The 17,134-nt window shown below is 35.1% G+C and overlaps 1 protein-coding gene across 1 annotated transcript in view; it reads right to left on the bottom strand.

The window, feature by feature from the left end:
• The window catches only part of ADAMTS19 (ADAM metallopeptidase with thrombospondin type 1 motif 19), a 282,768-nt gene that overhangs the window by 73,458 nt on the left and 192,176 nt on the right, over positions 1-17,134 (bottom strand). Inside the window, exons 14-16 of the mRNA XM_001099247.5 lie at positions 15,904-16,031; positions 11,611-11,731; positions 4,726-4,806 (exon numbers count right to left, since the gene is read on the bottom strand). Coding sequence (XP_001099247.4) covers positions 4,726-4,806; positions 11,611-11,731; positions 15,904-16,031 — 330 coding nt within the window. The remainder of the gene's footprint in view (positions 1-4,725; positions 4,807-11,610; positions 11,732-15,903; positions 16,032-17,134) is intronic.

Raw genomic sequence — 17,134 nt, 5'->3', positions numbered from 1 at the left:
AGACAAAAGAACAAAATGCCTTCAAAAATTAACAATGGAGATTGACATTAGAAAAGCAAGAATTTGAACAAATAAAAAAATCAAATAAGGATAAGTGTAATACAGAAAATAAAGCAGGACAATGTAATAGAGAGTAGCTTGGTTAGAGGTCAGTGTACGTGGAGAAAAAGTAATAATTTTGAGTAACTGAAATGATTTCCTGATGCATCACACTAGAGCAGTTAAGAAAGTGAAGGATCAAGGAGGACTCTCAGTTTTGACATGAACTACTGGATAGGAATTAATGAATATGATGAGCTGAATAACAACCCCCCCGATATCTATCTATGTTCTTAAAAGATATAATATCATACAAAATATCTTCTCTGACCACAAAGGGATGAGATTAGAAATCAAGAACAGAAACAGAAAATGCACAGATTTGTAGAAATTAAACAACATACTATTTAACAACCAATGCAACAATGAAAAAAAAATCTAATCAGGAATTAGAAATTATCTGGAGACAAATGAAAACTCAACATGCCAAAGCCAAACCTTATGGGACACAGCAAAAGTTTTTCCAGGGAGAAAATGTATACCTATAAACCCTTACATTAAAAAAGAAAAAAGATCTCAAATTAACAACAAAACTTAACCATGTAAGAAACTGGAAAAACAACAAACTGAATCCCAAACTAGTAGAAGAAAGCAAATAAGATTAAAGATAAGTGAAACGTAGAATAGAAAACAATAGAGAAAAATCAACAAAACTAAAAGATAGTTCTTTGAAAAAAATCAACAAAATTAACAAGTCTTTAGCTAGACTGACTAAGGGAACAAAAGAAAAGACAAGACTCAAATTACTAAAATTAGAAATGAAAGTGGGGATGTTATAATCAATGCTATGGAAATAAAAAGGATTATGAGAGTACTATAAACAACTGTATGACCATAAATTAGATAACCTAGATGAAATGTGCACATTTCCCAAAACAAAACCTACCAAAAGTGAATCACGAAGAAAGAGAAATCATAAATAGAACTATAATTAGCAAGGAGATTAAATCAGTAATCAAAAATCAAAAGCCCTGGACAAAACAGCCTTTTTATATGGTTTTAGGTAAAGGTCCAACTTCATTTTTCTACATGTGGATATCTAGATTTCCCAGCACCACTGGAAAAAAAATGACTGTCCTTTCTCAGTTGAATGGTCTTGGTACCCTTGTTGAAAATCATTTGAATATATATATATATTCCTGAACTTCCTATTCTTTTCCATTGGTTTAGATGTCTGTCTTTATGCCAGGATCATACTGTTTTAATTGCCGTAGCTTTGTAGAAAGTTTTACTATCAGAAAGTTTGCATCTTCCAGCTTTGTTCTTTTTCAGGATTGGTTTGACTATTCAGGGTCAAACCTGAATTTCATATGAATTTTAAAATGGGTTTTTTGTATTCCTTCAAAAGATTTCATTGAAATGTGAATGTACTTAATGCCACTGAATTCACTGAACTTGACACTTAAAAATAGCTGTGACGGTAAATTTTATGTGATATATATTTTACAATAAAAAATTTTATTGAGGGGGGAAAAGATACCCATATCCTAATCCTTGGAACCTATGAATGCTACTGCTATGGTCTGAATATTTGTGTCCCCCTCCTAAAATTTATATGTTGAAATACTAACCCCAAGTTAGAATTAGAAGCATTAGAAGGTGGAATCTTCTCAGAAGTGACTAGGTCATAAGAGCTCTGCCCTTATAATTGGGATTAGTGTCCTTATCCCAGAGAGCTAGCTAGCCCCTTCCACCATGTGAGGACACAGCGAGAAGATGCCATCTATAAATCAGGAAATGAGCCCTTAAAGGGCACCAACTCTATTAGTGCCTTGATCTTGGACTTCCTGGCCTCCAGAACTATCAGCAATACATTTCTGTTGTTTATAAGCTACCTAATCCATGGCATTTTTATAGCAGCACAAATTAAGATAATTGCCTTCTGTGGCACATTTTAAAAAATTACAGATATTAAGTTGAAGATCTTGAGATGGGATATTATCCTGAATTATCCGGGTAGGCCTTAAGTACAATCACATGTATCCTTATAAGAGAGAAGAAGAGGAAAATTTGAACCCAGAAGGAAAGGAGAAGGCAATGAGACCATGCAGGCAGACAATGGAGTGACAAGGCCACAAGCGAAGGAATGCTGGCAGCCACCAGAGTTGGAAAATACAGGGAATAGATGTTCTCCTAGAGTCTCCAGAGATAGTGTAACACTGCAAACACTGACTTTTGGTCCAGTGAAACTGATTTTTGACTTCTGGCCTGCAGAACTATGAGGGAATACATTTTTGTTGTTTTAAGTAGCCAAATTTGCAGTAATTGTTATAGTAGGCATAGGACACTAATGCAGTGACATTCACTGCAGTGGAGAACACCAAAGGAAGAAGAGGTTTTAGCATGGAGTGGAAATCAAATTTTTTATTTGGACTTTTGATTTGGGACTTTCTGTTAGGTTGTTCTTGTACTGCTATCATGAAACACCTGGGACTGGGTAGTATATAAAGAAAATAGATTTAATTGGTTCTCAGTTCTGTGGGCTGTACAGGAAGTGTGGTGCTGCCATCTGCTTGTCTTCTGATGAGCATCTCAGGAAGCTTACAGTCATGGCAGAAAGTGCAGCTTGAGCAGGCATCTCATATGGGGAGAGAGGGAGCAAGGGGCAGGAGGGTGGGGGGTGCGTGTCACATACTTTTAAGTAATCAGATCTCATGTGAACTCACTGTCATGAGGACAGCACCAAGAGGATCGTGTTAAACCACTTGTGAGAAATCTGTCCCCATGATCCAATCACCTCCCACCAGGCCCCACCTCCAATATTGAGGATCAGAATTTAGCATGAGATTTAGAAGAGACAACATCCAAACTATATCAGACTTATAATTTCTGAGGTACCTATGAAACTTTTGATAAAATAAACGTGTAAAACAATAGAGCTGGATGTAACTCCCTAGGGAGAAAATATAGCAGAGAAAAGATCAGGACCTAGGCCTGAACCCTATAGTATGGGAACATTTGGAAACATAAAGAGGCTGAAGACCTCACAAAAGAGACCAGTAAGGGGCATCCAGTGGTCCTCTAAGTGTTTAATGAAATGAGGAGAGGTCAGCAGTTTTAAATGCTGTTTACAGGTCAAGTAACATTAGATTTGTCAACATAGAGGGTATTTGCTGACCTTAAAAAAGGCATTTACTGTAGAGGGAGACAGGAAACAGGACTGGATTGGTTAAAGAGACTGGGAGGTAAGAAATTGGAGACAGCATGAAGATGTCACCTTTGTAATATTGCCTGGCTTATTCAGTCACATGTGTCAGGTTACTATAACCCATACTATAATTTAGAATTTTGTATAATTGACAAAATTCCATATGACATATCTATATATTCCTTTATAGCTTGGAAAAAAGAAAACATACATGCAAGTGTAATAACCACTTGTCTGTTATTGAATGAATGTATTGAAATCGTCTAGATTATGGCCAGTGTCTCTAAAAACTGGGTATCAGGACTTTTAATCTGTATTTGAAAATCCTGTATGATCTATTTGTACCATAGTAGGTAAAATAGATTAAATACCAATGCATATATTGGGAACAAATGGTAATAATTGGTAATGAGTGTGTCACATGATAAAGAATTCCTTTTACTGTCCCCTTTCCTCAAATTTTTCTACTCCTAGAATTCAACTTCTATTGAAAAAAATTCAATCTGAGTGTAGATTGTGTATTTTTGATATTGCAGAGTAGAAACAATCACATAAGCTGAGTTGTTTTTATGTACAAAGGATTCCTCATTGGGACATTATTGCTCATTTAAGAAAAAATAGGGAGGACATTATTTTTGTTACAAAAAATAGGCTTGAGAGCTTTGTGTGTGTGTGTAAAGATAATACAAACACAGTGTTACAATTCTGGAAAATTATTTAGTCTTCTGCCTGACATCATCATATTAGGTCCCTCTATCTCTGGATGCCAGATAAAACCTCATTTCACAAGATTTAGATTGAAACTTTTTTTTTTTAAACATATGAGCATGTATATTTTGACAACTTTTTTTCATATATTTAAAAATCATGAAATGACCTAATTAAACGATTAAAATAACTGATACAGTACTTTTCATAATAGTTAAAAATTTTAAAAATATTTTCTTCATAGGTGAGTTTTCCTAAAATGAGGCAAGAGAGAGAACCCTTTTCCATTAAAAAATCAAGTCCTTTAGTATGTAGAACATTACTTCAAAAATGCCACAAGATTTCCTGATAAAATGATCATTATATATATACACATAAATTCATTTATAAATGCAACTAATATGTATATGTGTGTGTGAATGTATGTATATATGTGAAATAAATATAGTTACGGAATATATATGAATATAAATCATACCCAAATCATTCAATGAGGTTTTTGTTTTGTTTTGTTTTGTTTTTTTATCTTGGACTAACATGTGGAAGCAATTTTTACCCCTCAAAAACATACAGACAACCAGATTGCTTTTGCTCCTGGGAAGTCCTTGGGAGAGAAGGAAAAATATTCCTACTTAATATGACAAAAGATAGTTCCTGGGAAGTTCAAACATAAAACTAGAAACAGATTGACTTCCTCCTCATCATAGAACTCTCAGGGCAGGGAGTTGGGCTCGTACTTGGATCTTCTCTGTGTCTGTAACACAGGTTACCTAAATAGCTATGTGCCGGCTTTTCCTCCACAACTTTGATCCTTCTTGCTCCAGCAGGTATCACCAGCACTTCTACATAACCTGTAAGGGTCAATAAAACATGAAATAAATCTTGAGTTCCTTCAAAATCTCTTTTCTTGATTGACTTGCCTTTTGTTTTCCTTTTGGTTTTGGTTATTGCTATGATATTTCACTACTTACGTAAAGAAAAATTTTTATATATAAAAGCTGTCATGATTTCCAGTGAAGTTTCTTGGAAAGATGTTGAGCCTACAGCACTACGGAGGACAAACAGGCACTTTTATTTTATGTAAAACAACAAAAAAAGCTCATTGATACCTTATGAATTGTAAGGAAAGAAAAAAACCCAGTGGAACAGCCTGGTTAGAAACACAGTGGATCGTGAAATAGAACAGAAAACCTCAGATTTTGTTGTGGGAACTTCTTTAGGTTAGAAAGTGTGGGGAAAAAGAATATATAGCTGGAGAAAATATAGCAGGCCTGGACTAAATCCCTGGAGTACTGAAGTATAGGACAAGAGAGACCAAGCATTTTCTGGAGGATATTAACAAAGGGTTTTGAAACTGATGCCGGAGACAGAAAGTGTTAGGTCACACCAAGCAGTCTAGGGTCATCTCTGAAGATGTCAGACAGCTAGACCCAAGGCAAAATTAGGTGCTTCTCAGGAAACATTTTTCAGCAGATGTTAGGGATATAATGCTTGAAGAGAAATAAGATGATAAGGTAAAGTGAGATAAGAGAAAATGTGTAGAAAAATACAGACTCAAGTTTCACTTAGTGCAGAATAGTGAGAACAGATGCCTACTTTTGCTTGAATAGTTATTTTCCAATTATATTAAAATATTGTTCTTAGTAGTTCTGTGCAGATCCATGTATCTTATAAAAGTCTACCTTCTAAGCTTTAAAAAAGGCACAAGACCTAATTCCAGAGTTGTCTCCTATTTATTAATTATTCCTCTTCCTGAGAATATTTAGATATTTGGCATATACCAAAAGGTAGCATATACCCCACCTGGTGGCAGTGGCTGGAAGTAGTGCCATGTGCTTTTAGAATAGTAATTTCCATTCAAGAACACAGTTTGTTTAACTATTGAATTGCACATTTCAGCAACACTAAGCCATTCTCAGTAACACTAAACATAAAAGCACTGTCACTTTTTCATATGAACAAAATACGCAGCAATTAAAATGGAAACAAATGCATAATGGCTATTTGCACATAGAAGTCAGGTATGTGACTTCTGCCTTCAGTGAGCTTATAATTGAATTGGAAAGACAGGCATAACTACCTTATATAAATGAGTTGAATACAATGGCAAATATCATGTTAAAAAGGTAATATGCAAAATGATATGGTTAGTTCTCTGCTGAAGATTATAAACCAGAGTTGTTTAAGCTACTACCTTCAAGGCTTCACTGCTATTTTTATTCACAGAGGTAGGATTTTTTTTTCCCTGTTAAACATTACTCATACTTGGGAAACAATGTCATCAGACAGAATCACTATGATTCAGAAGAGAGAACAACTTATAAAGGAAAGCTTCACAAAAAAGTAAATAGATGAACTGCCTTTGGAGAATGGGTAGGCTTCAGATACATACAGAAAAAGGATGAGTTCACTGTGTATAAGGAAGAGTAAGGGATATGTGGTGTGGTTACTGGTACTTGAATGAAATAATTCTGATGGAATGAGATGTAAGAGAGTAGCTTTATTAAAGAGAGTTTAAATGCATGCCCAGGAGAATGAATTTATCAATTTGAAACTATCGAACATTCTATAGCAAGGATCTTGGTAATTGGATCCTGGCTTTGAGAGGCTTTGTCTAACAGTGATATCCAAGATGAACAGGGATATAGTTGTGGGTGACAGTGTCAGGACACTAATGGTAAAATCCAGGAGTAGTGGAGGCTAAGGGAGAAAATCCAGAAGATACTCTGTAGAAAAAATTTTCTGAACTTAGTAACCAAAAGAAAGTGGGCATAATAAATATTGAACACAATGCTTTGTTATTAGCTATGTGAGAATGGGGCATCATTTACAGGAACATGGAAGTTAAGAGAGAAATCATCTAGTTTTGGTAATAACTGAATAAATTTGGTTTTGCAATTTGTATCTAACAAAATGGTACAACACACTAGTAAAACCATCCAGTAAGAACCCTGTAACATCTGGAATCTAGAGAAAGGTCATGCTACTGACGTAGCTTTGTGAGATATCCTTACAGAATCACCAAGTTAAGGCATGGAAATAAGTGGAGAAAATCAAGAAGAGAAATCAAGGACTCAACTTTGGTGACAGTCATAGTTTTTAACAAAGTGATAAAAATAAATCGGGAAAAAAGATAGAGGAATGGGACCAGGCACAGTGGGTCACGCCTGTAATCCCAGCACTTTGGGAGGCCGAGGCAGGCAGATCACAAGGTCAGGAGATCAAGACCATCCTGGCTAACACGGTGAAACCCCGTCTCTACTAAAAATACAAAAAATTAGCTGGGTGTGGTGGCACACGCCTGTAATCCCAGCAACTCAGGAGGCTGAGGCAGAAGAACCACTTGAACCTGGGAGGCAGAAGTTGCAGTGAGCTGAGATTGTGCCACTGTACTCCAGCCTCGGTGACAGAGTGAGACTCTGTCTCAAAAATAAAAATAAAAAAGAAGAAGAAGAAGAAGGAGAAGGAGAAGGAGAAGGAGGACATCTGGTCTGTTTTGGGAAGTGGGACCCTATGGATGAGAATATCTCAAGAAGAATTGCTGGTGAACTGTCAAAAGCTGTATGTCAAACATGAGGCATCAAAGAGAAAGGTGGCCAAAGAGAGTCTTCTGAGTGTTCCAGTCAAGAGATAACTGTTAATCTCCAAGCAAATGAATTCAGCAAAGTGTTGGGAGCAGATGTTGAACTTCAGAATATTAAAAAAGAAGAGTAGATATAACAAAGTAGAGCTAGTATGTGCAAATTCTTGTTTGAGTTTAATGGTACTCTCTGAGGTATGTTATACATTAGAGCTATAGGTATATCTAAGTTTATAGCTATATTTACAGTGATTCTCTTTTATTGAGTTGGGATGACTTAAAGGAAAGGTTAGACTGATTTAAGAAGAGAGGTAGAAAAATATTAATCAAACACATATGAAGAGGGAAAGCCAATGACTGGGAGTTAAATACTTTCAGTAAATATGCCATTTGGCACAATTAACAGTGTACTGACTTAGAAGCTTAGAAGTTGGATCATGAAGCCAGCGAAGTCAATATTGTAAATTTGATCCTCTTGTGCACTTTACACACAATAACATCCTATTTTATAACCAGAGATCCCATTTTTAATCAGCCATCTTAAAATGTTGATATCATTCTTCATCTTCACGGTAACAGTGAAGTAACAAATGCCATATTTTGAAAAACTGTATGTGCTAATCATTATTATAGTTACTTTACATAAATTATTAATTTTAAGCATAATTATAGCCTCCAAGGTGGATATTACACTTCTAATTTAATATGATGAGAAAATAAAGATAGAGGAAAAAACACACTTTCCAACACTGCATTGTCAGTAATTAGTTGACCCAAGCTTTGAACTCAGGTCTGTCTATTTCTCCTGTTCACTTCCTGCTATAATTCACTGCCTGCTATAATTCACTGCAACTATTTCCTAAAATAAAAAAAAAATAGTTAACACTAGGACTCTCCCACTGCTGTGGCAAACAACTACACACACAAAAGCTCTTACAGTATGTCCTCCTTGTACTTCATTTTCTTATACAAAGAATAAAACATTTTATGCCCATTTTCTTCTTAGTATATACTGATAACTATGCAGTTCAACAACTGGCCAATACGTAATTTGCCTTTCATTCCTCTAAAAATGTATCACTTAGCTAGGCAAATTACAATGGAAGACATGATAAAGTACTAAGAAAAAAAAACAAAAACAAAAACAAAAAAAAAACGCTTCTTGAATTTATTTTCCAGCTCCAACAAAAATGATTTAGCAAACTCTAAGTAGAGCACAGGGACTGAAAACACCCATGTGTGTCTGCACATGTGTTACTCATACAATATATTCAACGTGCGTGGCCAAACTGGACAAAGAGGGCTGCATGGCCTTTAAAAAATTCTAGGAAGTACATAGCTATAGGGATAAAATCGTCTCAAGAGAAATAAATACAACATTCCTGAAGTCACAAGTAGATGGTGCCTGTGATAGAATGAATAACTCCTGCAGAATTTTTAAAATAGAACGTTATACAAATTTAGCATTTCATTATTAAACTAGCAAATATTAATGGATCACATACTATGCTGATAATTACAAATATGGTGTTAAACAAAAATAGCATATTTTTTTTCTCATCGAGCTTAAGGCCTAATGGCATAGGAAAGACAAGGGAACATAAAATTATAAATGTGACTAGAGCTAAACGATATGGATACAAACATGGTAAACATCACTAAAATAGTCACTAGCCATAGGAGGTATCACTTCTGGGATCACTTCATTAAATAAATGATATTTGAACTGAGAACTACGTGATATCTAGGAATTCATCCATCAAAGCCAAGAGAAAGCTGATCGATACACATTTGGAAACGCCAGACGTGGGTGTGTGTGGCAGAGGCTGGTGGGTGGCAGTAGGGGCATGGTCAGTGTAAGCACCTGTAAGGACTCAGAGAAGGAAGAGGACCTTGGTGTGACAGGAGACTGGAGAGACAGACAGGGACAACACATGTAGACCTTAAGGTCCAAGCGAAGAATTCTGGTTTCTTCCCTGTGAGCAACGTGAAATTAACAGAGTTGTAAGGAAGAAAGTGGTCTTACTAGCCTTTAATATTTGTACGATATTAGGCACTGCTGATGTTTTCCAAATAAACATGGTAGGTAAGTTTTAATATAACTTACCTACAGTGAACAAAAGTAGAAATTAAAGTGGAATAAAAAGGGGATTTGAAATAAAAATCTGGGAAAATATATATTCACATAACTACAGTCAGAATAAAAAGAGTCACTGATTTTTAATGGTATTTCTGTTTTCTATGCTTAGTGGAAATATGAAGTGTTACAATTAAATAAAGGCATCAGTGCTAAGTGTGCATCTGTATTCTGTGAACTGTTTCCAGGCATACTAAATAAATATGAAAGAATATTCTTTAAAACTCTAATATCTTTAAATTTTTTTAGTCTTTCAATTTTTTTTTTGAATTTCTGCACTATAAAAAAAAACTTCTGCCATCACAATCAGGTGGAAAAAGCTTATTATAATTACATTTCCTAGTTGAAAGTCTGAGAGCCTGTTTCAGCTAAGTATTTGTTTATTTATTTTTTCTAAATGAGTGCTGGCAGATTTTTGATGTTTGAGACCTATCACCTTTTTCACCACTTTGAAGACTGCGAGTTTGATCTGCAATTTACCATAGGCCCTACTCATTTCCGGGCTTTAAGATGTTCAGGCTCACTTATCTTTTATTCTGTTTAGGCCTAGCAAACAATTTACATTCATACTTTAGAAGACTGTGACTAATTTTCTTTTCTGAAGGACTGTTTTATCTAGAATGAACTGTTTTCTCGATTACTCAAACATAAATGGCCTGTTCTTTGTATTAAAATTAATTCATGTATTAGGCTCAGAATTCTTGTTCTTTTCAAAAAGAAATTTAAACTAGGAAAATGTTGGTATATTTAATATAAGCATATTAATGATGAAAACAGCATATTTAGAGTGGGCACAGTGGCTCATGTCTATAATCTCAGCACTTTGGGATGCCAAGGTAGGAGGACTGCTTGAGCCCAGGAGTTGAGACAAATCTATGGAACATAGTGAGACCCATCTTTACAAAAAACAAAATTAAAAAAAAAAATTAGCTGGGCCTGGTGGTGCATGCCTCTAGTCCCAGCTACTTGGGAGACTGAGTTAGGAGGATTGCTTGAGCATGGGATGTTAAGGCTACAGTGAGCCATGCACCACTGCACTCCAACCTGAGCAACAGAGTGACATGCTGTCTCAAAAAGTACAGTATAATTTTAAAAAGAAAAGAGTATATTTGACATAAGCATATCAATCATGAAAATAGATACCAATATTAAGGGTACAAGACACATGCCCAGGTAACAGACTAATGTAAACACAGAAAATGTTTGCTGCTTTCCAGTAAGCTTAAGATCCTGAGTATAAAGCATTTTCTGTACATAAACCACATTTTGGGATCATTATATTTCAGTAAAGACAATATCATATTTTGTTGTAAATTACCTTAAACGTATACTATGTAGATCATTCATAATTTTAATCTCACATTCCCTGAGTATTAGTATTTATAGATGAGAAAACAAGAGAGGATGAACTCTGCTGTTAAATCTATTTGGAACATTATCTCACATCTTCTGACTCCTCTTGGTTGTATGCTACACTGTCATGGACCCTCTGTTTCCAAAAATGTACTCCCTGATAATGTAGCAAAAACATTAAGAAAAAAATAAAGATGGAAAGCTGAAAATCTCAACATTACTATTCTCAATGGTTGCTTTAGGCTGTTACAAATCATTATTTTCCAGTAGACATCATTCTTTGCATTGGAGAATAAGGTCTGTAGAAACCTGATAACATTAGCCAATGCAAATTAGATTATTCCCTTGCTCTTCTAACTTATTAAATGTACAACAGATGACTTCATATTTTCATTATTGGGAGATGGGCTTGTTAGGATTTTTGGCTCATATCACATGTATTGTATGTCATCACAAAAATCATTTAATACCCATTGCAAGTCTTCAATAGAATTAGAACTATAATCTCTTAAGTTAAATTCAATGTAATTTGTGTCCCCAAAGATTGCAGGGATTAATATTTATGAAAAAATAAAGAAAAATTACCTGCTCCTCTGGTGTGATTAAAATCCCCTTTAATGATCTTGCATGATTTTCCATTGCCATTGCATACACCACAATGATCTTCCCTTGCAAGAGACCCTAATAAACCATCACAGCCAACTTTCTGTAACAAGAGAATGATAGCACATCATAAATAGAGGTATTCTTTTTTGTTTTACTACTAATTTGGGACATAGTCTCTATAAACCAGATATATTTAATTGTAAAACTTATAAAATGTCATATTATAAAATGTCATATTCTCTGGTGCAAGCTAATACAACAAGCCAATGTCAAATAACATAATCTGTAAAATTACCTAGATAGTGATGACAGCTAACCTACCTACATACCTTCCTCTCTCTTTCTCTCTTTCTTCCTTTCTATCTATCTTTCTATCTTTCTTTTTCTTTCAGATGGGGTCTGGTTCTGTCACCTAGGCTGGAGGGCAGAGGCTCCATCTCGGCTCACTGCAACCTCTGCCTCCCAGGCTGAAGCCAGCCTCCCACCTCAGCCTCCCAAGTAGCTGGGACTACAGGCATGTGTCACCATGCTGGATTAATTTTTGTGTTTTTTTGTAGAGACAAGGTTTCAACATGTTGCTCACGCTGGTCTTGAAATCCTGAGCTCAAGTAATCTGCCTGCCTTGGCCTCCCAAAGTATTAGGATGATAGGTGTGAGCCACTCTGACCAGCATAGAGTATCTTTTATAGTAAGTATTAAATTACACCATAAAGTAATTTGGAAAAAATATTATTGAGAAAAATGTAATGTACATAAGTCCCAAAGGAAATCACATTTCTGTTAAATGCAACATGATTAGTTTAATTCCTTCTACTCAACAAAGAACAGATATACTTCACTATATGGATGGCTTAACTTTTAAAGTGATTGTAAAGTAAGTGCTAAATGGTAAATATTAACTTTCTGGAAAACTAAGCATAGCTGTTTATTTTTACTACAGTTCATAAATCAACTGTAGTTTATTTTATCCCTATCTCCTTTGGCAGCTAGCACATGAATGTGAGTAAGAACTCCTCACAACCCATGGTTGCTTTAAGAAAACACGAACAGTTGGGGAATTAATTTTTATAAGCTCCCAGAAGAATTTTGTTAATATGAATCTTCTAAGGCCCAATCAATTGCCTCTTTTCTTGTAAATAATGTTTGCTTCCAATTGATGAGCCAAAGTTGTACATACTCAAAGGGCAGAATTTAGTATGTCAGTACTGTCAGAAATAAATGGTAGTATTACACAATTCCTCCTAATCAAGATGGATTTGGAACAGAGACTGATGATACATCCATTTATAATAGGTTCCAATTATTTTCAGGAAATTTTAAAATATTAAATGCAACGGAAAGAAAAACAGAATCTTTGTGACTGGTGCTGCTGGTGTTGGGGTGGGGGAAGCTAGCAGATTATTAAATGCAGCTGCAGGATGGATATGCTGGGAGCAAAAGTCACATTAAAACTGCACAATACAGCATTCCTTCTTTTTGTCAAGGGGGTCCTATCAGTGTCAAGAGGTACAAAATGTTAGCACAGAACTCTGATCAGCAAGTCAAAGCTTATTCAGGGAGAAATAAAGAGAATGTCTAGATGAAAGAAGTAGCCACAGGAAATGCTCAGAACACAACCAAGTATGTGAAGAGAACATTAAGCAGGAGCCTGAACTGGGAGTCCTGGGTTGAGAAGAAAAGTCTCTCCATGTTCAAATGGGGAAAAAGTTGAGGAGAGCTGGAGTGTTTTTGAAATGATAAAAGTATCTTTATTGCTCTATCCATGGTACCCAGATTGCCTCTTGGCAAATGGTGAGAATACAGTAAATAATAGTTCAACTACGAAATAAGTTGGTACTTAGCAGTTTCTTAGTTTTTCCCAATCTTTTAACTAGGATATTACAAGGTCTGTAAATCCAAAGTAAAAGTAAGGAATAGACATATATACTACAGGTCAATAATCATATATTTTTTAAAAAAAAGATAAATATTTTGTATCTTATAATTGGTAGCTTTAAGTATCCACACATATCAAAATATGCTCACATAAATCCAAAAGTTGAAGATGAACTACTTTGAAGAGGCAGTGCCACATCACTGGTAGCAAGTACCTGAGGTACCACTGGTGTGTGGGAGATACGCAAATAACATGATCATACAGGCTCCAGCCTTCCTTATCGTTTTCAGTAAGAGAAATGTCACAGAACCAAAATGGGTCACCAGAGAAAGTTGTCTGCCTTCGATTGCCTTTCATTCACTATGTCTGTAATGCTGTATTCAGCTTTGGTGCTATATATTCAGTGATAAAACACTCTACTCAAACCCCCAATTGCTAAGGGTTGTCAGAAAAACTAAAGAGGCATGTTTTCAATTTTATTGAAAGACTAAATGAAGCATTTTAATTAAAAAGCCAGAATCTTGAAGTGTTTTAATGCCATTATAAGTCACAATCCATTTCAAACAATTCTAATTTAATTATAATCATCAGGTCCACATAGTATTTGTGCAAAATCTTTGTTGTTTTTGCTGTAATTTTAATTTTTACCCAGGGACTTTGTAAAAGATTTGGCTTATACAATACTGTTAAGTAAAAAGCATAGCAATTTAGGCTATTATGTTTGACATACACAATTTAAAAAATAAATTCATTTAAGACATACAATAATCTAATAGATTTACATATAATGATGAGATGAAGGCTTCAATAGTAGAGCATATCTGAAAACAAAATATGTATAGGTAAAACATCTTTAAATTATATAAATCAAATAAAATATAGATATTTTTTAATGAAAAACTACATTTTGGTAATTGCCATATTCTGTTAAAGAATAAAAGAAATTAATATATAGTCAAAAGACTGCTTCTTATGCCAATGGTTTTACATGATTCTATGCTTTAAACCTTATAGCCTACTGGCAAAATACAGAATCTCAGAGCTGGGAAAGCATTTAAGTTTTGTGTTGTTCCCAGCTTCTTACCCAGAAGTGCATATGCTTCTATTGGACCATGGATTGATCCATTCATTGCTTGAAATTGTTTTCAATTTTTGGCATTTGTGTGCATGTATATGTATATGTGTATGTGTGTGTTCAGTTGTACATTTTTCTGAGGAAAAAGAAGTTCATCAAATTCTCAAAGGAGTGTATATAGCACAAAGTCAATGACCAATGGTCTACCAACTTTATTTTATAGATTAATTAATGCATGCAAATATATTTTAAGTGATTTGCCCAGTAACAGTTTCCTAAAGGCTGTCATGGACTCAGTGCCACTCCACTCAGCAACCTCTTTCATTGCTAAAGGATTTATTTTTCTCCTGCTTCTGGAAGGTTTATCAGAAACTATCTAGACTAAGGAAACCTGCTTTCCCCAAGGTCGTAGCCACTTCCTGGGGCAGCTTGTATCCAAACAATAGTAGATGCTGAGAGTTAATGGTCTGATTTTCTCACCCAAAATGGTAACAACCCTCAAGCCCCATGCCAGTTTAAGTGCTTCCCACGGGGTCAGCTAAGGTCTTGTGACTGCACCAGAGCCTGATTTCACCATGTGCCCAAACCTGCCTCTTCCTTATCTCCACATAGATGATGATCATGAAAACACTTGGCATTAAACTTTGCACATATTGATCTTCCAGGGAATGTTAACTTGAGACAGTGGGAGAACCATGACTAGCAACTGCTCACTTCTACACTTTGATCTCTCCACTATGCTCTTCATAATCACTTTAACAGGAATTCTATTTTTTCTAAACATAGATGAAAAACACACACATGCATGTAAATGGAAATTTTTTAAAAGAAAGAGAAAAGCAAATAAAATGTTTATTATAAGAAAGTTGAATATGCATTTAAAAATCATCTGATTCAAGTATATTGAGGATACTTGAATATGAGTTATAAGGTCAATTTTATTGATTTTTGCCTCATGGCTCAGTCTTAGACACAAGGCATGGAGAACTAGAGTGCCTGAATTTTTGGTCTGAAATATTTTGATATAAAATGTCCAAAGTGCTCCAAGTTTAAACCTGAAATATGTATATTACACAATCAAAATCTCAGATTCTTTCAGTTAGTAATAGATTTTATGGAGTACCAAGTCAAACGCATCATTACACACATGAAAAAAATGAGGTTTCAAAGTAAATCAGACTTGCTCAAGGTCATAGTCAAGGCAGGACTATAGCAATATCTTTTGAATCTTAGTCCAAAGCTTTCAACCATACTGTGAAGTTGCTCAATGGTCCCACAATTTTCCTTCAACATATAAATTCTTCTTTTTGGAATGTCTTACCTGGCACCTGCCATTTGCACAGATATCTAATCCCTGATACCCACAAGAAGTTCCATCCATCACTTTTTCTGATAGAAGAATAGGCTGTTCTTTTCCAACGGGAGAGCAAAACAAGGCACATGGCTTTTCTACATACAGAATGGATAAAAAGAAATGAGAAAAAGTTACTGCATACATATTTTTATCTTAAGCTTCATTTGTCAGAATGGTTATTGAGTAAAAAATATAATTCAATGCTAATTAAGTAATGTAATATTGGAGTAGATAACATTAGAAGATTTCTATGTGTAATACATTAGGTGCCTGGAGATGTTCAATGAATATTAATCCTCTAAGAAATCTGGCTTCAAATTACCTTAAAATGTATCATTTGTTATTTTATGGCTCAACATATCTAGCACACACAATCCAGACCTCCTCCCTGAATAATAATTGGCACACCCCAATTTTATGATCATATTTTTTTGAAATGATATCCTCTTCAACTTTAGTAGGCACCAGGATTCTACCTATCTTTAAGTCGTGGTTAAGATTTACTTCATGCTTGAATTATTTCTTGATGTCTTACTTCTAAATTTCAATGCGCTAATTTTTATTTCTACAAAGTTGACATTTGCTAATTGAAAAAATGTCTAAAGGGAGAAACAGGAGCCTCTAAGATGAGAATTCTCATGAAATTTTCTATTACTGGGATTGTAGTAACAATTGCATTTGTAAAAAACATTTCTGTTACTAGGATTGTTACTACACTGCAACAGAAATATTGTTCTGAAATGCAATACCATACCATGAGAGCATCCATAGTTATGTGCAACTGCTGATGTGCTTGGGAGAACTCTGTCCCCTTCACCACTTATGCAGAAACCATGTCGTTGTATACAATATCTAGGTTGAGAACCATAAACCCAGGTAAATAATTCCCAAACAGATGCCAGTCTTCATAGTGCCTCATTCAGCAATGAGATAGGATGTTTGGGGTTAAAACACTTGCCTTTTAGGCTCAGAATGTGGCACGATATTTTTAAAGTGTTGTGTCCATTTCTAAGCCTCCTACAGAAGAGCTGTAGTATTTGGTAACACCACTAATACTATTATCCAAATCTGAAACCTCAGAGCAATTTCCATGCTACATTACTACTCTATTGGCTTGACACCAGTCAGGTCCTTTACGTTTATTAAGCTTATATAAATAGAATGGAAAAAAGTTTACGGTCTCTGACACTGATCTTCC

This window comes from Macaca mulatta, chromosome 6, assembly GCF_049350105.2.
Source record: "Macaca mulatta isolate MMU2019108-1 chromosome 6, T2T-MMU8v2.0, whole genome shotgun sequence".
Taxonomy (NCBI): domain Eukaryota; kingdom Metazoa; phylum Chordata; class Mammalia; order Primates; family Cercopithecidae; genus Macaca; species Macaca mulatta.
This window is presented reverse-complemented; position numbering and strand designations above follow the sequence as displayed.